Source organism: Abrus precatorius, unplaced genomic scaffold (genome assembly GCF_003935025.1).
Source record: "Abrus precatorius isolate BTA unplaced genomic scaffold, Abrus_2018 Scaffold10, whole genome shotgun sequence".
Lineage (NCBI taxonomy): Eukaryota > Viridiplantae > Streptophyta > Magnoliopsida > Fabales > Fabaceae > Abrus > Abrus precatorius.
The window spans coordinates 25530522-25551047 of record NW_020874292.1 but is presented as its reverse complement, the minus strand read 5'-3'; the positions used below and the strand labels follow the sequence as shown (position 1 = coordinate 25551047).

Sequence of the window (20526 nt, the reverse complement as noted above, 5' to 3'; positions counted from 1 at the left end):
TTCATCAGAATTTATATGACCGGCATGTGTAACTTAGACCGTGTGGTGGGGACATGCGAGGAGGACAGCTAGGAAAGGTAAGCGAAATAAGGGTAGAATAAGACAAGAGTAGAATAAGAGCGAAATAAATTTTTATCATACTTAATATTTAATTGAGATTTGATAGAAAAAATTATAACAGTAAAGGATATTTTTTTTGCATTTATTAAATTCAATTTTAATTTTTTTATTTTGTATAATTTAATATAAATAATTTAATATATTTTAAATTTAAAAATATGAAAATAGAAAAAAAAGATAATAAAAAAATATTTTTTTAAAAATTATTATTATCCTTTTTTCTTCTAACTTAATAATATTTTTATGATAATAATTACTCAATTGATTATTTTATTTATTTTTATCCAAGTCACTAGACACCATAATGAGACTACAAAAATTGATTGATATGCACTAAAAAATATATAAGAAAAAGAGCAAGAATAATAGCAGTATTAACTATATATATAAAGAGAGAGGCTTAATTGTAAAAATTAAGAATATAAAAAAACTAAAGTTTTATATAAATAAGAATAGTTTTATGTTTATAAATGCATATAGTTTTATTTGATATGTTTTTATATAATAGTAAGAAAAGTATTTAAGAATTTGAGAATATAATACATTTCTCCAAATACATGTGCCACTCAATTAGAAGTGGATAAAAAATCTAGATACTAAAATTCAGTCCACCATTCAAGCTAAACTGAATTCAAAAATCTAGATTTTTGTGAAAATCAAATATTCAATCTACTTTATTTTTGTCCAGATATTATTTAAATTTTATTTTATAAAATTAGATTATATTTCCTCAAAACCAGTTTTAGCATATCTTTTGTGTAGTCTGGGCAATGGGTCTCAATCTCATCCTTTGCATAAATCAGAATATCAGCTAGACCAAGTGAAAAGTGTATTTCCAGATTCCAGAAAGTTTGAAATTAGTCTAATATCATTGGTGTCACATTTAAATTAAATTAATTTAAATATTATTTTATCTTCAACACAAAATTTATATAATATATATATATATATATATATATATATACATATATATTAAAATATGAGATGATAATATAATTAAAAAATGAATAAAAACCTATTTTTGAAATATTTTTTAAGTTTTATTTATAATTTTTATGTAAATGATAAATAAAAAATGTACAAATGTTCAAATAATATTGAAATCATTATAATAAATATTTTTACATCTTTCTTCTTTTTGTATTTTTAATTACTAAATTAAAATGTTAAGTATTTTTATATTTTAAAATAATGTATATTATTTTGTGATATCGAATTGAAATTCTAATCAATACAATATATCTCTTAAACATAATTTTAGTTAAAAATTATTATTATTTAGATAAAAAAATATTATTTTATAAATTAATAAAAATTATTTAAATAAATAGAATGACATAAAAAATTTAAAAAATAAATAAAATATTTTATATAATATTATATTATCATGATAATTTATTTGACATTATTGTAAATAAAAAATATTTTTAAAATTTACTTTCATTAAATAATAAGTACGTGTCTTTATTTTTTCTAAAAAATATTTTACATGAGTGATTGACAAGAGGAGAAATAAACTTGAAAAATTAAATAAAAGAAATAATAACTACACTTTAGTATACATTTAATAATTATAAAATATAATAAATTTTTTAATTAGTATCTTTCAAATATTTGTTAACAAAATTATATTATTAAAATAGTGTTCCAAATATTATTATTTTTTAAGATTAGAGTATAATTTCATTTTGAATAAGACTAAATAAAAAGGGAGACTAAGATAACTTTTAAAAAATAAATAAAAATAAAAATTATATTACTAACATTTTTCATACAATTTAATTAAAAAAAATTATATACTGATTAGTTTATGTGATAAATAAATGATACAAAATAAAAATTATGAATGTAATTTTAATAATATAAATATAAAAATTGTTATTAACAAATTAAATATATTTAAATATAATTTTATATTATTTATTATAAATTTAATTATTTTTAATATAATAATTTAATAATAATATAAAAAATATTTATGGTATGTTTTACTGGATTTAAAACTAATTTTAAATTAAATTTAAATTATAAAACCAGTATTAGAAAAAATAAAATAGATTAGTTTCATATTTAATTCATATAATTAGATTTAAAATGGATTTAGATTGATTCTGTCCAAATCCAATTTATGCACACCCCTACATTCAATAAAGAGAAAATAAAATTCACATTATTTAATTACATTTGTATGGATTTTGTTAATTAATAAATAATAAAATATTGTGATTTATGTGATAAAAAATTTTAATAAAATAATATTTTTAATAAAAATTTAAAATTAAATATGTCAAATATAATTCTTAAAATTAATTTAGATATTATTAACTCGAGTATTATATATTTTTTAGAATGAGCACTCAAATAATTATTATTAAAATTTATTAAAATTAGGCAACTAGTTCAATTATCATAATTGATCCAATTCAAATAAATTAATTAGTCTAATTTTATTTTTATTTAATTGCAATGTACTGAATATGTAAAAAAATTTACACTATCATTTAATTATAAATTGTTATTTTAGTAAGAATTATTGACTTTTGTAATAAACAATTTAAAAATTATATTTATCATATATTTTTAATTCAAGGATAATATTATTTTTTTTATACTAAGTATGCATCAAAATTAAACTTATTTTATGTCGCAATCAATATAAACTATTTATAATTTTCAATAATATTTCATTAATACTCATTTTTTAACTTTGATAATTAGGATATTCTAAATATGTTCCAAGTTCCAACACGACTATTAGCTTATTCACAAAAAAATAAAAATATAAATCAGTGTTAGTTTAATTACTTTCTGGCATTCTAACTTTATTAGTTTTTTGTTTAAATTTTAGAATTTTCTATTTTATTTTAGAAAAAAAAATTAACATGAAATAGCATGCATTACTAATGGAATATGTCGTAGACGCGTGTTTCAGTACGTATTTCATGAATATGTTTTGTTTCTATATTTCATTTGATCGATCATCGATATAAAAACTTTCCCATATGTGAACAAATAGATATAAAAACCTTGTAATATCATGTTAAGTTAAATAAAATGCAGACTAAGACAAAATTAATATACCAGTTTATAATAAAATGTTGATACTTAAAAAAATTATATATATATATATATATATATATATATATATTATTAAAAAAATATTACTTTTTTTATTATCTAAAATAATAAATAGTCATTGCGTGAAAATTAACTTGGTCTGTTTAATTTTCATATGGATAATAATAACCAGTGTCTTAAGGATAATATCTTATTGTTAAATTATTATTTTGAACATGTCAACTTACAAAGTAAATTTTAGTATTCATATAATATGTTTTATATAAAATTTAAATTTTTTAAAAAAAGTAATAATAATTGAATATTTATATTTTTAACGGAAGAAATATATGGTTCGGAGGGATTGAAAAACTATCCCAACGTACAAGCCACGTTATCACGCGTTTTTGGCCAAACGCGTTATGACATGTTGGCATCAATTGTTGGACAAAATCAACATCACATGCGTTTTTAATTTTTAAAAGCGACCAATATTTTTCTCTTTCCCGCTTCCTTGCCCATTGCTCAAGTGTATTTTTCTTATGTATAATGTGCTTATTTTGAATATCACCAGAGTGATATATTAGGTAATAATTTAAGAATATTAGTTAGTAAAATTATTTTAAACTTTTTTATTTGTTATATTTATAAATATCCTTATTTATTAAATTGAAAATTTATTATATTGTCTAATAATTTTAAAATTATATATATATTAAATGATAAAAAATGTTTAAAAGGTATATAGGAGGAAACCCTGTCAAAACTTCTGATTATGGTTTGTCATTTTTGTAATAAAAAACGTGCTTATTAATTGCTCTGTATCTATTAAATAATCATGCACCTTCTTATCGGACAAAAATTTAATTAGGCCAGAAGTTTGACAAAGATGTTTATTTAAAAGAACTTAAAATTTCAAGACAACAGCACGTTAGCTTTGATTTTGAGACGGGGAACTAACGCTCAGCATTAAGATTTAAGAGAAAACTTCGAACAAACTTCAGCTTTTAGATGCTTTGTTTTATATATTCAAATAGAATTATATTTAATAATTGAATAGTGCATTATATTTTGATTAATACTAGATGAATATCTTTCAACGAATTGTTTTCTTGTGTCATCTCCATTTATGAAATTTTTTAGCATTTAAATAATAAAGACATTGATTGATTAAGGGTATATTAAGTTGGCTTTTATTATTTTGAATATGCATTTGATTTACTCTCACGTTGAAGGAGACAACGGATCAGTAATCGCTTTTAGGGAGAGTTATAAATGCACTCTAAAAATTTTGTAAATTTCTTTGTCTTCTTTTTATTTTTTAATTTTTTATTCTAATTCAAATGATTAACCCAGTAGTGCAAGGTTCTATTGCATTTATGTATAATCAATTTTTTATTTAACAAAAGATTTTGTATTCAAATTTCCCCGCGTAAAAATTTTCTTGAGCTGGTAGCAATTACGGACTGCGTCCTTTAAATTTTAGAATACTTGTGATTTTTAAACTTTGACAAAAAAACAATTTCAACTATTTTATTTGCATAAAAAAGTTTTTAGAATAATCTATTAAATTTTGAGATATTTTCACAATAGTTAGAAGTGAATGTATCTTTAAAAATGATAATACTACTGTGAAAGAATTGACATCAAACTGAGAACTATTAAAATAATTGAGTATTATAATTGAGTAGGATTTGAATTGAATTTGCACGCGTCACATTCCATTTAATTTTGAATTTAAAATTCAACGTGGCCCTTATTATTATTTGTCTTGTATAAAACTGAGTATCTGAGTTTTTCTTTCAATATATTTTTTTATATTTATACATTGTGGTATTATATAAGTTGCTTTGTCATTGATGTAGATTGGCTTTTGATTATTTTTAACCTTAACAGAGATATTGTCTCTTGGTAAAACATAACTTCCTTAGAAATTATTTTAACTCAATTCTATAACTATATTAAAATATAAATATTTAAATAAAATTAAATAATTTTAAAATAATACTTTTATCATATAATGTTAACAAAAATTTAATTAAATGTCAATAATTGATATTTATTAATAACTATAAATTTAAGAGATAAGACCTTTAAAAATAAAGTTTAGAATTAAAAAAATAGAAATAATTTTTATAAATATAAAAATATAAATTCACAAAAAAATAAAAATTTTAAGTAATAATTTAAATTTTTAAAATTTATAATGAAATTAATATATATATATATATATGAGAAAATATAAAACTATTATAATAAGAAAAAATGTAATTCATACATCATTCTCAATTAATTTATATTTTAAAATTTACATACTACAAACTGTATTAAAAAAAAATAGTTTCACTAAGGGTATGTTTGTTTTTTGTTTTTAAAAATCAATTCTAATACAAATTTATATTAAAATTAAGTTTTAAAAATAAATAATTGTTTTAAAAACAGAAATGAAGCATGCTCTAAATATTTTACTTTTTAAATAATAGATTTTGATTTACAATATAGAGGTTATTTGATGTTTTATGGAGGCCAAATTATTTATTTTTATTTAGTATAGAGTTTGAACTGGATCGAGTAAGAAATTTTTTTAGCAAATATTATTCACAAAAGAAACTGATGTCTTCTTATGTCGAAATTTATGTGATTTTCAAGTGAAAATAGTGAAAGCAATTTCTTAATAAATATAAATTTAGATGTATGCATGTATGTCATTTTTTAAAAATAATTATTAAAAATGATATATATATATATATATATATATATAATATTTTTAAATTAGTATAAGTTTAAAAACTTTTACTTTTAATTAAAAATTTTTATTTAATTTATATTTAACAGTCAATGAAGTAATAAATTATAACTTATTAGATGTGAATTAAATAAAAGACTCAAATTGAATGTAAATTTTTATACTTACACTAGTACAATATATATATATATATATATATATATATTTATTTATTTATTTTGTGTGAGAGAGAATGAGAATGCAAATTAACACCGTTACTTTTATCTTTTCTTGTAACGTGATAAATCCTAGATTGCATTTATTGAAACAATAAGTTTAGAACTTTTATTAAATTTTATATCTCTTATACATAATTTATAAAATAAAATATATACTTGATAAAATAATCTGAAGCAAGGCTACTTGTATGATACTATGAAATAACGTCAATAGTTAAAAAAATTGGAAAGATATAATACGACTCTAATATACAATGACATTTTTAATTCATAAAACTTTACAGTTTCATTTCATTTGTATGTTATATTTTAGTGTCAATTTATGTCGTAGTTCAAATCTTAAAAGACATTAGATTTTATGTATTTACACTCCTGATTGACCCAGTTTTTTAAATGTTTCTTTAACTTTTAAAATATGTAGAAAATTATGGTAAAATTATTTCAAAATTTTAAATAGGTATATATTTTTGTTTAATTCAATCATATTTAATTATTGAATGATGCATTATTTTGATTAATACCACATGAATATTTTCAAACAAATTGCTTTCTGATGCCATTTTCATTTATGAAATTTATTAGCATTTAAATAATAATGATATTGATTGATTTGAGGTATATTAAGTTGTTTTTTGTTATTTTGAATATGTATTTCATTTTCTTTCACTTGAATGATGCAACGGACCAGTAATTGTGTTTATAAAATAAGTTTTAGCAAGAGTTCCAAATACACGACTGAAAATTTGTGAGTTTTCTTCTCTTCGTTTTATCTTTTAAAAAATGTTTGGGTCCCTTATTATGTTTTTTCTACCATTATATTTGCTCAGAAAAATGCTTGAAAGAACTTTTTAAATTCTGAAGAGTTTTTACTATAATTAAAGGCAATAAATTCTTAAAAGAAGTGTCACTTGACATATCTTTTTTATTATCAATGTTTTGAACACTACCTACAAAATATATTTTCACTTTTCAATATCCACTCATTACAACCCACTCCTTTTCTATTTAAAAAACAATAATAAATGGAGGATAAGGTATCTTTTGACTAATTTTTTAAAAAAATATATTAAAAAATTAATATAAAAAATCATAATTTTTTTATTAAGTTCATATTTTTTTTAATTTATAAGTTTAAAAAATTATGGTTTTTTATTTTTTAAGAACCTCTTACATTTTTATTTTTTAAAATTTTAAAAATAAGTTATTTTTAATTTATGAAATATAATTCATTATTTTTTATACTAATTTTTTTATAGAAACTTTTCTAGAAATTTACCCTCGTTTGTCTTTATAATTATACAACTTTGTTAGCATTTTTTTATTTGACTTATAATTATGAGTATGTTTTATATACTTTGTTGAAAAATTTATTTATAATTTAATGCTAAAATTTATTTATTAAAAAACAATAGCATAGTTTATTTTTTTTTCATAAATATTTCTCTAAAAGTTTATTTAAACTAGGTTTAAGTTCATTTGCCTTCACAATCATATATTATACAACTTTGTTAACAATTTTTTTTATTCGACTTATAATTTTATGAGTGTATTTGATATACTTTGTCGAAAATTTTATTTATAAAATGATGCTATTTTGAAAAAACAACATGATTTATATTTTTGTATTATATACTTTGAAAATAATAAAATGAAAAAAATATAAATTTTAAGACCAGAACATAAAACTCAACCTTTTCAATAATTACACATTTTAAAATAATATTGATTAATATAACCTATATTTCTTATTCAACTTATAATTTTATGTGTACATTTTATAGATTTGCATTTGTATTTAGTTTAATAATAATAATAATAAATCAATAAAATAAAAAATTTATATTATTTGTCCAATATAGCTTGAAATTGAAATGAAATAAAAGGGAAATGTTAACATTACAATATAAAACTCAACCTTTTTAGTAGTTATATGTTTTAAAATAAAAAACGTTGTTTGAATAAATTTTAATACATTTCTTTTAACATACTTTTTATTATTTGTTGAAATTGATGAATAATTATAAAACTATGTAGGTTTCATTTGAAATTATCGAGCTCTGCTCATTATTTTATATTTAAAAAAATTTTAACTAATAAAAAATATATTAAAAGTGCGTTATTAATATTTATTTTAAATAACATAAAAACGTTAATAAAAGGAATTTATGTATATCGAGGAATATAATTTTGTTTTCACCCTCATCAACCTTTTGACCGAGAGCCATATATTCTAAAGTGCATACTTAAGGAAACATTTAATTAGCACAATGCTGGTTACAATAATTAGTGTTTTTATTGAGAGACATTGACCTACATAAAAAGGTTACCTATAAGTTGAATTAAGTATAATGCAACGAATATTAATAGGTGAGTAAAGTTATTTAAAGAAAAATAATACTATCACCAAGTTTGAATGAATAAAATAAAGTTATCATAAACATCAATTCTTAAAAGGTGTAATAACATTGTAAATTTCACATTAAACATAAATATTTTAATCTAATACTTAACTTGTAGTACACTCTCATTTAATAAATTAATAAATTGGGTTAACTTCTCCCACTCAAGAGACTAGCCTCAATAATTTCATCAACTATCATCCTCTATGTTTTTCATTCTTCACTTCCTTTTTTATAATTTTTCTCATGCAAGAATTATTCATTCATTAATTTTTTTTGTATGATTATATAAAAATATTATTTATATTAGACAAACTTTAGGGACATCTAACAAGTTACACACTCCTTATTAAAATAAATATATTATCCATGTACAAGATTTTTTAATTGAGTGATGAGATTTTGATATCTCTTTGTGAGGTGTTATTTGGATATAAAAAAAGAGAAATAATAAAAATGAAAGATGTAACAATAAAATAAAAAATTATATATTTTCACAGATATTTTCTCTTACATTATAATTGTTTTTATTTTTTTCATTTTTATTACATAATTTATTTATTTATTTAAAATATTTTTCTTCTTCCATCTATTTCACACCTTATTTTATAGGTGTAAACAAACTATTTTTCCAAAAAAAAAAGGGTAAAAGAAACAAGTGAGTAAAAACGAGAAGGAAGAAAAAAAAGTGAAATTATTATTGTTATTATTATTATTATTATTATTTTGGTACAGAATTTTGTTCCTTCTTGTAGATTATACGCTGCCATCATGAATACGACTTGTCGTTTATCATATCAGGAAACAAACGAATGGGGTGTGTGTCGTTTTGATAAAGGTGAAACGGTGCTGGGGGTGTTAAACCAAATCGAGGAGAAACGAATCGGGACTGGTTTGCGTTGCGAGTGAAGAGCGAAGATGGCGTGCTTGCACGACCACAGTTGCGAAGACCATGACTGTTCCTCTGACTGGTCTCTCTACAAACACATCGACCTCTCCAAGGTTCCTCCCTATCTCTCTGTCTCTCTCGCACACCCACATCAAATTGAGACAAATTCCGATGATGTTGATTATGATGTCTTTTATTGATTCCTTCATTATTGAAAGCAGAAAAGCTTGTATAGAAAGAACATAATAAATTTTAGAGAGCATGTGCAGTACTGTGCATACCGCACTGCTACTGTGGATGTGGTTTTTTTTAATCTTTAGGTGTATCGCATTGCATCTCTTTAGAATGATTATCAAATGTAGGTTCTGTATTCTTTAAATTTTTTATTGAAAAGAAAAATTAAAAGGATCTTAATTTGAAAATATTGTTCAGGTATCTGCTTTGAATGAGGCAACTCCAGGCAGTGTTAAGTCAGTTTTTAAAGCTTGGGAAGACCGTCTGAATTCTTCTGGGGTAATGCATTCAGCAATCCACTTTAATTTCGTTGTTCACTCCTTGCGAGTTGCACAGTGTGATCTTTAACCTGTAGTAAATAATAATGTATCTTTTTTGGTCTTCTTTGCTTCAACAGGAACACTTGGAAAGCAATGAAGGGGATCCCGAGTTACTTGTATTCATTCCGTAAGTTTTTATGCCTCATACCTTTATGCTTTCTACACGTTGAACTGATTTTTCTCTAGTTTTACTATGCTGTATTGAATGTGTTCTTTATATATTTTAATCAGTTGCTTTCCTTTGTTGTTGTGGTGTTTGTCTATGTAAATATGCTGATTCCTGAAATGTAGAATATAAGGGGTGGATTGTCAATTTAATATTTTTTATGTCTTTAATTTTCATTTTAATGGCCTTGAAGGCCAAGAAAATTTTCAACCCCGTTGTTAACAACCTGGAGGTTTTTGGTAGTATTACTGGTTCCGATTCTCCTTTACAGAGCTTATCTAAATTGTAAAGATTCAAGCATATAATTTTGTCAGCATAAGCTATATGAACATGTAACAGCAAATTTTAATTTAAATTTCCCCACCCCACTAACTATGACTATTTTCACCTCCTAATTACCATTTTTATTACATCACAATTTTGCAGCCTATTCCTTGTCAATTTTGTTTTTTGTGTTTTATGAAAACCATGTTCTAAATAATGGTTATGGAGAGAAAAACATTGCACCTATTTTTCAATAACAAGGGTAGATTAAAGAAACCCTTCATTGTATATTGAGATCATCTAGTCTTAAAATGTGAGTATAATGTAATTGCTTACCCTACAAGCCTCTAAGATATGGAAATATTTAGCACTTGGTAAGGCTATGTTTATAACATAAGTACTTTTGGGTAGAAGTTGTCAGGTGGAATATTGACGTTATCACACCCTTTACTGTGAATAAAACAAGTATTCTTTAAAATTGGACTGAATTACGTATTATGATTCTAGTGAATTATGCTTTAGATGTTAGGAAGGAAAATAAATATGTTTTCTTAGTATCAGTACACTGTTTTTATGATGTTTTTCTTTCTTTTTTTTTAAATAAAACAAAAATTCTCTCTCTATATGCCCCATAGGATTAACTGTACCTGAACTGTATAGAATTTTCTGGCAATCTTATGCAATAGTTTAATAAGAAAAACACATACATGTGTGTGTGCTTGTGACCATGTTTATGTCTTGAATTATGCTTCCTTTCATTGTAAAATTTTTCCTTTGTGCTGTCAATCTTAAATTTTTGTATGATCAACTTTCTTCTAAAATCAGTAAGTGCAACGATTTAGCTGTAGCATTATCATTTTGCTATTTAGAAAAATGGCCCTGTATGTTCTTACAGAACCTGTTATGCTTCTGTGTAAGATAGATTTACTTCAGATGTCAAGATTAAGAGCATATCCATTGTTGGTGGAGCTGATGGAACAAGCCCTTCGAAGATGAGGGCGTAAGTTTTATGGTTTAGAAGCAGCTATATTGTATTTATTTTTTATATTTTTTTGAGGAATTACGCCCTACATTCCATCTGAATTTGATAATAAAAGAGTTAATTTTCGCCTGCAAAAAATTGGATTTTATTTAATTTTCTTATGTTTGCCAATCCGATATGAGAAACATACCAGCCTCTGCAGCTCTAGTTCTTGGTTTGTCTTTGGCTTGGACAACAACTGAGTTTAAAATGAATGTTGTTGCTTTACCATTTGAAACATTCCTTCTATAAGATTTATCCTCTTTGATTGTCTCATGATTGTGATATCTTTTTTTCTCTCATCAAATCCAGCTTGTTAAATTTATTTGGATTATTCATGTGCCACGTAGGGATTTTAGATACCATCTCCACTTTTAACCTTTCCCCACCTGTGCTGTCTGATGTTCGTGTTTTTTTTCCTGCTTAATGGCATCCTCTATTTATACAATTGAGCTGTTTTTATTCTCAATTGGATATCAGTGCAACCAGTGTGAATATCTTAGTAAACGCTCATACCAAATGAATTTGTGCATGTTTTTGTGATCAACACTTGTTTTTCTTTTGTTCAATTTAATCTAAGGAGGAAAGGTTGTAAGATGAAAGATGAAATTAACTGTAGACGTTTGTCAACCTCTTTCCTATTACTTACTTTCACATAAAAATAATATAGTTTAGTATTTTGGCCCAAACTTTTTTAATCTACTTTCCAAGTATCCCCTTTACAATCAACAGACTCAATACCCCACCTCTATACAACATTTTGTAGGTTGGAAAATAATATTTGTACAATCTTGACTAAATTGAATATTCAATTACAATAACCTTTTTTATTGTAAATATTCTCTTACTCTTACATAAAAAAGGCTGAACACTTCAACTTGAATTAGGTTCATCAATCGGGACGGTATTGACTTTTCAGATGCACAAGGCATGCAAGCCATTCAGGTATAGTTTCTTTCAAGGTTTCCAAGGAATTAATTGACAAGTCCACACTACAACTTGTATGAAATATTTTTTTCTTCTTAAAGGAGTGGGATTTGGTTGAGAATATGCAAGGAGTATTGGAATACCAGACAAGGTAATCATTACTGACTGCTCATTTTAGTTCTTCCATTACTTTGGCCTTTTCTACTAACACTAATGCTCAAAAAAAAAATTGCAAAATATTCAATAAGGCAATAATACATGTATGCAATGCATTTCCTATGTTATATTAATGTAGTATATACCATACTGACTAATTAGGGGCAATAATGCTTTGTATCGTTGGAGTTTCAGTTTTTTGTCTCTAGTATTACGGTCTTCTAATGACTTTTTGGCAAGTGCACCAAATAGATGAAATAACAAATTAGATTATTGTTCATAAGAATTAATACTAAGTACCAACGTATAAGAACGACACTATTTGGGTCACTAAAAATAGAGTATGAACAAAATGAAATTTAACTAAGTGCAGGATTGTAAACAAATGAAATTAGAAGTGCTGGAATTGAAATTAATATGTTAACATAAACTGAGAAATAAAACTTGGAACAATAAACAAAATAACTGCAGAAAGTAAATGTCTTAATTACAGGAAGTGGATCTAAAGACGATTAAAAAGTAGGTTGCGTTCGGAATCCCTCATCTCTTTTGCCTTACATACAAATATATATGTAATTCTAAATACAGCTTCATCTAATGGTCAGATTTTCTAAAATACCCAACCCCAATTCTTTGGTAATTAGTTCTAAAATAAAATTAGTGTCTTAATTCTTTAGATACAACTAAAAACATTTAGCATTAAGATTTAAACCCATTGACCACATCATCATAAATTTTTATTTCTAGATAATTCATAATGAACAAATTAATTCATATCTAAGAAAGTTCACTATTTTTCAGCAATAAACTCTTTCTCATCAACCTTATTCACATAAAACAAGGAAGTATTAAGTTCAAAATCAAAATGTTAGATTAAAGCATGTATATTGAGCTATATCCAATGTTAGTTCATTGCAAATGATAAAGGTATAAGTTCATCCTCACTCAACTCCAAGATATTTAGCTAGACATAATGAAAATAAATAATATAAAACAGAAATATATATTAGAAACAGAATTCATGTCTATAGAAAAGTTTACAACAAATAGATGAAATCAGAGAATTACTGTTCCATTACATAAACCAGAAAAAATAAAAAGGGAATTCAAGTTCCTATATGAATCCTCTAGAAAACATGTAAGAAAACTACCATAGCTGCCATTTCTCCATAAACTGTACGAAAACTTAGATTTCTGCGCCTTCATAATGTACTAAAAAGGAAAGATAAAACTAAAAGATGCTGCCTTTTCGGAAATTTTCGCTTTTATATGCTCATTCAGCATAGTGTCTCCACAATTGTATCCTGCAACATTCAACTTTTGCTCTTTAGTCTGATTGCCAATTTTCTTCAAATCCCTTCAAAATTCAATTGCCAGCATCAAACTATGAAAGATTTATCAATTTTTCAGCAGTTACAACATTTTATTGAAATTTTTAATTAATTACATTAATTTATAATTTAAACTCAATGAAATATACCAAAAGACTTAAATTTTTTAGATGAGCTAGTGACTCATCATCTTCTAATATATCATTCCCTTGGATCAGATATTCTAAATTTCAAAGTGTGGCAAATATTACGTTGCATTTTCCTGACAATTTCGGAGGTGACACTACTAAGATATACTATATTGGGTTTAAAGGCGAAGCCACTCAGGTACTCTTACTGCTAAATTCACAGTTGCTGGTTTACAATCTAGTCAGACTATTAACTTTCTTGTTTATTGTATAGTTAAAAAGGGATGTGGTTGCTACTATTGTTTATGAGCTAATGCCAAATCCTTCTGACCATAAGTAAGTATTGAATGCATTATTATATTATCAATTTGTTCTTTATATCCTGTGTCATTCCTATATGTTTTTACTATCAACCCTTTTATGCACGCGCACGTGTATTCATAAGATTGCATGGGTTTGTACATTGAAATGGTTAAAAGCCTGGGCTTCACTTTACTATAATTGTGCCTCCTTCGTACTTCCTAACACTAATTCTTTTGTAGGACTCGTGCTGAGAGTGGCGGGGGACTTTCGCACGTGGAATGAAATGCATTTATGAATGCTATTTTGTTACATGATAACCATAGCAAGCCAAAAAAAGTAGTGAAATAATTTAGTCCTGGAGTCCATGTAAATTACACAAGAATTTCTGTGGCTACATGCTAGTCATTTGGGTGATAAATATGACAATTTAAAATGTCTTATAGAACAAATGAAAAACTATGCATTATCATTTGTTCCTCTATGCCATTGGAAGAATATGTCCTTTTGGAAAAGAGAAATGAAAAGGTTAGGTTATGCTTTTTATTCGTATGAAATTGGTACAAATTGCCAATGTGTTAGATGCAATGACTTTTCTTAAAGAAGCGAATCTAATTCGGCTCTAGCTGAGAAAAATTGAATGAGGTTAACCCATATAAATGGAGGAAGAATTATGCAATATCTTGGCTGCATGAAAATGAGAGGATTCGTTTTTTAGGATAGAATTTAACTTTCTCTTCGATGGTTGGCAGAAAATGAAAAACTTGGTTTTGCGACCTTTCATGTAAATTACGTAGTTGGACAGTGAAATGTATTTCAAGTGACAAACTTCTCAAGATAATCCTTCAATCGCTTATATAGCCGCCCATTTAATTTTTTTAGTTTGCTCTGGCTACGCACTTAAGTATATTTTTATCTTCTATTAAATTATCTTAATTAAAATATTAATAGTTTTTGGAAGGACAGAGACCGTGACGTGGAAAGAGTAAAGATCGTCTAGACAATAGTAGCCAAAATTCCGATAATTGTTATTATAAACGAAACAAATTGGTCCAATTCAAGATAAATCCCTTCATTGGTTCCATTGGCTAGACAAGCAAGCACACGGTAAATGAGAGTTGCTTTCAAGGCTGATTAGTATGATTTTGCTCTTATATATTCTATCTTATTGATTAAATAAGTAAATACAAAACGAAACACTAATTCATACTCAAAGAACATTAACCAAAAAATTAGGAATTTTTTTTAATAAAACATATTCTTAATATATATTTCTTGTAATTTTTAATATAATTTTTTATTTTTAATTAATACATTTAAAATATTGATTAACAAAATCTAAAATAAATAGTATTAAAAATAAAATAAAAATATATTTTATTCTCTTATCTTATTTATTAATAAATCTTATAAATATTAATTACTAAAATAACAAATAATGTTTTATTAAAATTAAATTAAAAACATTAAAAATATGATGAAACTATATTGATATATTTTTTAATTTTTAATTTAATTAAGTGTTTAATATATACAAATATTGTACAATTTAAGCTTTATTCATATAAAATATTTTATTAAGATATAACTTTTATTTTTTTTATAAACTATTATTTTTAATTTTTTAGGTGATGTGGTTGAATTAAAAATTGACATTATGTTACTGGACTGTGAGTTAAGGTACTAAAGATATGAAAAAGTAAAAATTGTATCATTAAAAGAAATTATATAAATTAAATTCAGACTGGACAGCTTTTACACGACAATACATCTAATTAAGCTTTATTATATTCATTAATCTCTTAATCTTATCACAACCCTTTTAATTTTCATCGCCACATTGTCACTTTAGCCGCTGAATTCAACCATTTCCCGCATCCTAATCTTCTTTGTCGTTTTCACTTTTTTTTTTTTCTTTCTATTCTTCTCTCTTTTTAAGCTCAAAATTTTCAAATTCTGAAACCCTAACTGGTTTGACTCCACTGAAAACTTTTTTTCCACCCTTCCTTCAGCAACGAGCCACCGTCCAGTAAGTCCACCACTCACTTAAATTCATCTTCTTTCTGCCTTCACTTATTTATTTACTTGTTTCAGTTATATAGATTGATTTTTGTTTCAACTTTTCAGCTTTATATTGATTAATAATATACAGAGTAACACTACTTTTATTTGTTCAAAACTAAAAATCATGTGGGTGTATGTATTATCTCAATTATTTTTTCCATTTTTTTATAGTGAATTCTATAGCATGTTATGTGGTAATCAAAATCTTATTTTTATTGTATAATGCTTTATGGATTGTGTAGGGAAGGGGTGTAACGCTTATACTGAATTTACAAGACAAGGATGCAAGGTGTTTCAATGATGGGTTCTTTGCAACAACCTGTTTGGACGAAAGGGATGAATTTCCCTGCTAAAGGGTGTGGCAGTAATGGATTTATACCTCAAATGAAGGTTTACCATTTGAAGCCCTGCAAAGCATCTCATGTTGAGGGAGGTTTGGTCACTGGGAAGCCATCATCTTTGTCTTTCTCTGTGCCTGAAATTGGAGGTAACTTTAATTTGCCATTTGATGGAGAAGTTATCGTTTGTGAATGCATGGTGTTTTTTTCCCCCTTCCGAAAGATTTGAGGGTGCTGGAGATTGATAAATTATGTAGGATAGTTGTGTATGGAACAAGTGTGCAGCTTCTTAAGCAAATAGGTTTGAGGTTTTCTGGTTTGTTTTGTATCTAACAATGGAATACGAGTGCAGTTGCTCACCTATTTCTTGCAATCTGGTGTGCTAGATAGATTCCTTTCCTTTTTATCTGTGAGTGTCTTTGTGTTCCTTGTTCTTCCTTCTGTGTTTATTGAAGACACATTGTTATGTGGCAGCGTTTGAAAAATGACACCCAGTTTAGCGTGAACATCAAATAATATATATTAGTAGGATAGTATGTGAACATTTGTGTATGATATATTTGACTTAATATTAGGCGATGGAAGTAGCTTCTTGGACTATGGGTTGAATGAAGCTGATTCTGAGGTTTGTGCAATTATTAACAAGGAAAAGGACCGGCAATTTAAAAGTCTTGAGCTTATTGCTTCTGAGAATTTTACATCTAGAGCAGTGATGGAAGCAGTTGGTTCGTGCCTCACAAACAAGTACTCAGAAGGACTACCTGGTAAAAGGTCAGTTTTTATGTTTCTCAAAATATGAGAATTTTACTAAATGTGTCTTTCGTTATCTGCTTTTGTAATTTCATTGACTGAAACCTCATCTTACATTCAAGGTACTATGGTGGCAATGAGTACATTGATGAGCTTGAAATCCTTTGTCAAGAAAGGGCACTGGCTGCATTTCATGTAGATGGAAATAAGTGGGGTGTTAATGTTCAACCATTATCTGGTTCCCCTGCTAATTTTGCAGTATACACTGCAGTCCTTAAACCACATGATCGAATAATGGTAAACTGTTCTCCCCTCGCTTGATCTTGACTATTCAATCGACAGCCAATTTGATTTTGCTAATGTATAATGTTATATCACCAGGGTTTGGACTTGCCTCATGGAGGACATTTGTCTCATGGATTCATGACACCTAAAAAACGTGTATCAGCCACCTCAATTTATTTTGAATCTATGCCTTATCGACTTGATGAATCAACAGGTGCTTTTGTTTTGTCATTAAAATTTTTACAATTATAGTGGCTCCTTTGGGGGGTATCTTATTTTTTAACCCATGCTGGAATCACAACAGGTCTTATTGATTATGACATGCTGGAGAAAACTGCTACTCTTTTCCGACCAAAACTCATTATTGCTGGTGCTAGTGCTTATCCTCGAGACATTGACTATCCTCGCATGAGAAAAGTATGTTTTGTTCTTATGCATTTTCTGCAATTATATATTGCTCATTATCTAATATGGTTTTCTTCTTGGCAAAAAGCTAATTACATCTTATATACGCATGGGAAGATTGCAGATGAAGTAGGTGCTTTTCTTATGATGGATATGGCTCACATAAGTGGGCTTGTTGCTGCATCTGTGCTTGCTGATCCCTTTGAGTTTTGTGACATTGTGACCACCACAACCCACAAGGTTTGCTTTGAGATATTTGTGTCACACTTTGTATTTATGTGTTCAAAATGAAAATGAGAAGAGGACTTTGCATTTAATTTTTGTATAAACACAACGCTATGTTTACTTGGAATTATGAAGTAAATACTTTTATTTGTTAAACACGACACATCTGAGACACAATCTATTGGATATTTTCCTCCAGTCTTTAAGAGGTCCAAGAGGTGGTATGATATTCTTCAAGAAAGATCCTGTGCTTGGGGTTGATCTGGAATCTGCCATTAACAATGCTGTTTTTCCTGGTCTACAGGTAAATTAGGAAGTCCTCTAATTTGTTATCTTTCATTTATTCTAACTCAGACGTTGAGTGGATCCTATGCACGTATGAAGTTAGATGTTGTCTTCTTTACGTTCCTAGTTTGTGATATTGATTTATAGTAGAATTATCCAGGGTGGTCCTCATAACAACACAATTGGAGGACTAGCAGTTTGCTTGAAGTATGCCCAATCTCCAGAATTCAAAATTTACCAAAATCAGGTATATCAATATCCCGTTTCATCATTGGTTAATAGGTGGGTGGGCGTGAGGCACTTCCTAACAATGGCGCTTATAAAACTACCATCTTGCAGGTGGTCGCTAACACGAGAGCTCTTGCTAACCATTTAATTGAGCATGGATATAAACTGGTTTCTGGCGGTAGTGATAATCACTTGATTCTTGTCGATCTGAGGCCATCTGTAAGCTTTTTGCTATTTGTTTCTTGTGTCTTGATAAAATGTTCAGTTCCCTCGTCTTCTTTTCCCCCATCCATTATAAAACTAATGCAGAGTTTGCAATGTATTTGACATGTTTTTGAATGTAAAAAGACGTTGATTTTACATGTTTATGTATGATCCTTTTTAGCACTCTAGTTGTTTTTCATATTAATGCAGTTGATTTTACGTAGTGGGATAAGACTTTGTTATTGTTAGTTGTTTTTCATATTAATCAGCATCACATCCTGTAGGGTATTGATGGTGCTCGGGTGGAGAAAATTCTTGACATGGCCTCCATAACCCTCAACAAAAATTCTGTGCCTGGTAAGATTCTTATTCCTTGTGTGTTGATTTACTTTGACATTTTTGCTTATTCTTTATGATATTTATGACCCATACTGACACGTGCTGATCACAAAAGGTGATAAGAGTGCCCTAGTTCCAGGAGGCATTCGCATTGGGTCACCTGCAATGACAACAAGAGGACTTGGTAAGAAAGAATTTGCACTAATTGCAGACTTGATTCATGAGGGTGTTCAGATAAGTCTTGAAGCCAAAAGTTTGGTCTCAGGAACAAAGCTCCAAGACTTTTTGAAATTTGTATCATCTCCTGAATTTCCTTTGGGAGATAAGGTTTCAGAGTTGCGTAGTAAAGTTGAAGCTCTTACTACTCAATATCCTATACCTGGAGTCTAAGTGTACTTGCTTAATGAACGCTAAAAACTAGGACACTGTCGAAAATTTTTGATATAATAATCATACATCCATTGTGTGTCGCTGATGATGTTTGTTGCTTTAGATTTCATGATTAAACGTGTCTCTTCTGCTGTTGCAGCTTTATATAATCATACATCCATTTGGAACTGGATGCAATCAGACATTGATCCTTCAAATATTTTCTAGGGGTTGTAGCATTTTGGTTTATTAGTAATGAATATTAGGTGACTGGATGATAAACCTGTAGGCCGACTTGGGATTCAAAAAGCCTTATACTAGTGGTAGCTGTAGGCAAATTTTAAATTTGTTCTTAAAATATTACACTTTTTTAAAGCTTTTTTTTATTATTAAATTAGTTTTTTTAAAGATGGAACATATTTTTGCACTTCTACTTATGAAAATCTAAAATAATGACAAAAGAGCTCATTTATTTAGTAACTTGCACTGTTCGTTAAAGAAGCTGATTTAATCATAATTATTAAAGAATTGATGTGATGAATAATAAACAAGTTGATTTTTTGAAAGACGAGTTTATATATATACAACAAGGTTTTCATCATCATCCCCCCAAAAGGGTGCCTTTTAAAATAAAAAAAGTTACAATTTTGAGTTATGGGGCTATCTTCGGTAGATAACATTGTGTGTTTTGAAGCATGTTAAGAAGCTTATAAGCATGATCTACTATTGGAGTTATTAGTAAGGTTGAAGTAAATCAT

The 20526-nt window shown here is 26.6% G+C and overlaps 2 protein-coding genes across 4 annotated transcripts; both read left to right on the top strand.

The window, feature by feature from the left end:
- The first annotated feature begins 9339 nt into the window (after positions 1 to 9339).
- LOC113846644 (PITH domain-containing protein 1) lies at positions 9340 to 14880 on the top strand. 2 transcript variants are annotated; one of them, XM_027475136.1, is made up of 9 exons: positions 9340 to 9542; positions 9862 to 9942; positions 10061 to 10110; positions 11336 to 11413; positions 12322 to 12379; positions 12463 to 12512; positions 14067 to 14175; positions 14251 to 14312; positions 14519 to 14875. In XM_027475136.1, exons 1-9 carry the CDS (start codon positions 9459 to 9461, stop codon positions 14559 to 14561), a joined length of 615 nt encoding a protein of 204 aa, XP_027330937.1. In that variant the 5' UTR covers positions 9340 to 9458; the 3' UTR covers positions 14562 to 14875. The 2 variants fall into 2 exon arrangements, with proteins under 2 accessions (XP_027330937.1, XP_027330945.1); XM_027475144.1 differs by lacking the exon at positions 11336 to 11413 and having other exon boundaries at positions 9403 to 9542; positions 14519 to 14880.
- Positions 14881 to 16034: 1154 nt separating this feature from the next.
- LOC113846614 (serine hydroxymethyltransferase 3, chloroplastic) lies at positions 16035 to 19984 on the top strand. Of its 2 annotated transcripts, XM_027475089.1 has the most exons (12): positions 16236 to 16305; positions 16583 to 16827; positions 17254 to 17449; positions 17551 to 17725; positions 17810 to 17927; positions 18018 to 18130; positions 18236 to 18358; positions 18543 to 18647; positions 18789 to 18875; positions 18968 to 19075; positions 19345 to 19417; positions 19515 to 19982. In XM_027475089.1, the coding sequence occupies exons 2-12, from the start codon at positions 16623 to 16625 to the stop codon at positions 19787 to 19789; spliced, it is 1578 nt and encodes a 525-aa protein (XP_027330890.1). In that variant the 5' UTR covers positions 16236 to 16305; positions 16583 to 16622; the 3' UTR covers positions 19790 to 19982. The 2 variants fall into 2 exon arrangements, with proteins under 2 accessions (XP_027330897.1, XP_027330890.1); XM_027475096.1 differs by lacking the exons at positions 18543 to 18647; positions 18789 to 18875; positions 18968 to 19075 and having other exon boundaries at positions 16035 to 16305; positions 19515 to 19984.
- The last annotated feature ends 542 nt before the right edge of the window (positions 19985 to 20526 follow it).